The 4,266-nt window shown below is 44.1% G+C and overlaps 1 protein-coding gene across 11 annotated transcripts in view; it reads left to right on the top strand.

Moving 5' to 3' along the window:
• Positions 1 to 4,266, top strand: part of sox5 (SRY-box transcription factor 5) — a 182,276-nt gene that overhangs the window by 160,284 nt on the left and 17,726 nt on the right. For all 11 annotated transcript variants that reach the window (XM_034863668.1, XM_034863667.1, XM_034863666.1 and 8 more), the window contains one exon: positions 2,260 to 2,424. In XM_034863668.1, the coding sequence (XP_034719559.1) occupies positions 2,260 to 2,424 (165 nt within the window). The remainder of the gene's footprint in view (positions 1 to 2,259; positions 2,425 to 4,266) is intronic.

The raw sequence follows: 4,266 nt of genomic DNA, 5'->3' as shown, positions 1-4,266 counted from the left end.
ACACACACACACACACACACACACACACACACACACACACACACCGCTTGTGGTCCACTTGCTAGGGGGTTTGGCTGGTAGGGATGGGAGGGGGTGAGGGGTGTTCATGCTCGGCTGAACCCTCCTCACTCTCTCTTCCAGGAGCCACAGTGCAGCTAATTGAAGAGAAATGAGCGAGTGGAGGCTGATGTGATCTCTGCGAGCCGGTCCTCCATGCCGTGTAGCTTGCCAGAGCATGACCCATCTCCCGCTGATTTGCACATCATCAGCAGCACACCCTGTGTACTGCATGTACCTCAATTATCATTGTTCCCCTCAGTGTCCTTAACAGCGGCAGATGCTGACACTCTGGGCATGGGTTGCTTTTCAAAATGAAAAAAATAATGATGAACCTATACTGTCTGATATTCAGTTAAGACATGCTCATTCACATCATTTTCATCTTTTTTAGACTGCTTGTGACAAAACACTCTGTAAGAGTCAAATCCAGAGAAAAGAAGGAACTGTCACTAGAACTTCTGAGGCGCCCTCTTTTCTCTGGAACTGTCCATAATCTCAGTTTATTGTAATGAATATTTCTTTAATGTAAAGCATGTAAGTAAGTAAGTGCTTGTCAGGAATAAAGTTACAAATCATCCTATTTAGATTCAGATTCAGGATGCATTGCCTCTTTTTGGAATGGCAGGTATCTCATTTAAGAATTCAATCATAGCAATAGAAAAGATAGAAAATCATAAGTGAAAACTAACTGAAAATTGCCTTTGCAGTGTTGGACAGGGAATATAGTTGTTGCCACATGTGAGTGACAGTCAGGCGGGGAAAAAAAAGTACTTCTTTGTGTGGTGGAGTGTGTTTGCTGCCAGTTTGAATGGCTCATTTTTCTTTTTCTTGTTTGTGTGAAAAGAGATAATGTCTTTATTTAAGATAGCAGAGGAGAGTAGGAGCAAATGTGGCTGTCAAGAAAGATCGAGAGAGAGAGAGAGAGAGAGAGATAGCAGTGACAGCATCTCTTCCTTGTCCATTTGCATAAACCAGCCTTTGTTTGACGCCTGTGGCCGCCAGCCAAGCACCAACAGAAGGACGGAAGTTAAACTAAAAAAAAAAAAAAAAACTAAAAAAAAGGATGGTCCTCATCCAGAAAAATCTTCCACCAGAAATAAATGATAACAATTATAACTATTTAAAAAAAAAACATACATACACACACACACACACACACACACACACACACACACACATCAGTTTCTCCTCGCTAAACAACCGTTCTGTTGCTCTTCAGAGGAAGGAATAACAATTCTGAGAAAACAAAACAGCGTCTTAGAGATTTGTATTAGCCGACATGAAAGTAATTGCAGGAGGATTTTTGAGGAGGAAGCTAGAGAGACGGAAAGACTTGTTTATGAACATTGAAGCTCCATCCAAATTGTGAATATTAAGTCTGTTGCTGTGGAAATACTGGCGAGAGACTGTTTAGTGTGATACAATGGTATTGCATAAATATTCCCTAGTATGTTCACACCATAGCAGCTCAAGCCATAATGCTTTTATTTAATTGGAAACTAATTAAATACATAAATAAGAATAGGGGGAACCTGTTTTTGTGTTGTTTCCCACAGCAGTTATTGAATCAATTCATCTCAATTTGATAGCGTTCCAGTGTGTTTTTGCGTCTTATTGTCAGTACACTAAAACCATTGCAGGGGCACAAGCCACTTCTGGCATGTCCCATCTGGTATGTAGCTTCACAAATCTCTCTCTCTCTCTCTCTCTCTCTCTCTCTTTTCCTTCTCCATCATCACTTTTTTTCACCTTGAGAAAGAGGCGGGCTCTCCGGCGTGACCTCGATAGCTGGAATGTTTTCCCTTTCTCCCACGATGCACCTGGAGGGGACATGGCCATCTCTGGGCCTGTCAGAGAGGCTGTTAGCGTTTCTCCCGTGGGGTGAGGGAGGGGGCTGACAGTGGAGATGTCCCTCTGTCACACAAACAGAGGCAGGGCCACTAATGGCCTCTTCTTCCAGAGCTTTTTAGCCGCCGTCTTCTTTTTTGTTTTGTGCGCTCTCAAGAATTCATTTATTCATGTTGCCCCTTTCTTATGCGTTTCTTTTCTCCTCTTCCCCTCTCTCCCCCCCCCCCCCCCCCCCCCCCCCCCTCTTCTTCTTTTTTTTCCTACCACCCCCTTCCCCTTGTCGGTCCCTCCATCATCGCTCCCCCCATCTGTCTCTCTGTCTCTCTACCTGTCTCTCTGACCTCCTTGCAGCAGTTGTACGCAGCTCAGCTGGCGGCCATGCAGGTTTCCCCGGGAGCCAAGCAGCACGGAGGCAGCCTGCCCCCCCAGGCCAACATGGGCACACACTCCCCACCCACCAACACACACTCACAGAGCGACAAGGGCCGCAGCTCCCCGCTACCAAACAAGGCCAAGGTAAGGGGGAAAAACAAGGAAGGCCTTCTATTTGTGTGCATGCGTGTGTGTGTGTGTGTGTGTGTGTTTAATACTAGAAATGCCAGTGGATTTGAGGACTTGAATATTTGCTTACATGGTTGGATTGCCAATATTAACCATCTTTTCCAATTAAAAAAAAAATAAGGTTGAAAATGTTGATTTAGAAAATTCAAATTAGCCATCAGACTTCAGAATAACTTTCTTATCAAGTAATTTTTTTTATTCCTTAGATACTTATTTTCTTGAAATAAGCCATTTTTATATAGTTACCTGTTTGCAATGTAAATCAACTTATAAGAGGTATTTTCCTGTCTTATTATTTCTTATTGAAGAGTCAAATTTCTTAAAAATTCTTGAAACAACTTTGTTTTAAGTTTTTATTCAAATATTCTTACTGTGCTGGCAAATCCATTCACATTTTCTTTTAAAGAAATATAATTTTAGTCAGAAATGACCTGCAGTTAAACTGCGTACACGTTGGCCTTTCTAGTGTTACAACAGAGAGTGAGAGAGTGAATGTCTGCTTGGACGAGATTGTGTCTCACTGCAGTGCATGAGCTGAACATGTTTCCAAGCTTGTTTGGAGGTTGCATCCCGAATCTTTTCCTCATTTTTTTTTTTTTATTTCAATCAAACGTGTGTCCTGAGCAACGGTCAGCTCCTCATACTAATGCACACCTTGCTCCAACTTGGTCCCTGACTAACCTCACAGTCACCTCTGCAAACCAACTTTATCACAAAACTCCAGCTGGTATGTAGTCGCGGGGCATTTGAGGCTGTATTGGTGTTTGTGCCGTTTTCTCGGCTGGCTGCACAATAAGGGTGAAGGGAAGCCTTGTGTCCATCCGAGTGGAATTCTATGAATATCTGGTCAGCCGTTGACCCTGACCAACTCCCCACCCCCCCTTCCTTACACACACAGAACCCCCATGCCCCCTGCCATCCTCTGTCCACCCTCAGACCACCCAAAAGTGTAGTGGTCAGTCACAAATCAACACAAACACACACACACACACAGGATCAAACTTCTTCCATTGATCACATCTTATCACATGGTAGACATGTTTCCCAACTTCTTTTCCGTTTTTATCATTCTTCTGTCCTGTCCTGTTCTTCCTGTCCTGTCCTGTTCTATCCTAGCCTGGCCTGGCCTGACCTGGCCTGCCTCTCCTCTGCTCTATCACTTTACTTTTTTCTCCTCTCCTTTCCTTTTTTTCCACGTCCACATCTTTCACTTTGCTACTTACTTTAACTTCTCCATCCGTCTTCATTGCCTTCATTTGTTCTTGACCTATGCTTGTACACAAACACATGAACACACATACAATCAGGACTAGTTCATGGCCCTGACTAAAGCTTATGATTGGCAAAGAGCTCTGTCAAACACACACACGCATACACACACACACACACACACACACACACACACAAACGTGCTGCTATCCCGCCCCACTGGCACACTCGTCTTATTACCATATATATGGAGTTGGGCTGATAGGCAAGTGTTGCGGCCTGTGGTGGAGGGGAAGTGGGGAGCCGTAATGGCAGGAGTGGCAGACTGGGGAGTGGACTCATAGGCCCCATGGAGCCAAACTGGCCAATTGATAGCAGTGCTGTTTTGGTGTTAGTCCCCCGTGCACTTGCGCTGTTTGTGAGCAACTAAAGACAAACTTTAAAAAGGTCTTTGCTTGCTTTTCAATTTTTCCTTCTGTCTTTTTCTTTTCTCTCTGCCTCTCTGAATTCTTTCCCCCAGACTGACTACCCACTCAATCTTTCTAACACACACTCTCTCTCTCTCTCTCTCTCTCCCTCTCTCTCCCT

The sequence above is a fragment of the Etheostoma cragini genome, chromosome 23, assembly GCF_013103735.1.
Source record: "Etheostoma cragini isolate CJK2018 chromosome 23, CSU_Ecrag_1.0, whole genome shotgun sequence".
Classification (NCBI taxonomy): domain Eukaryota; kingdom Metazoa; phylum Chordata; class Actinopteri; order Perciformes; family Percidae; genus Etheostoma; species Etheostoma cragini.
The sequence above is the reverse complement of the archived record's forward strand: the minus strand, read 5'-3'. Positions and strand labels throughout refer to the sequence as shown.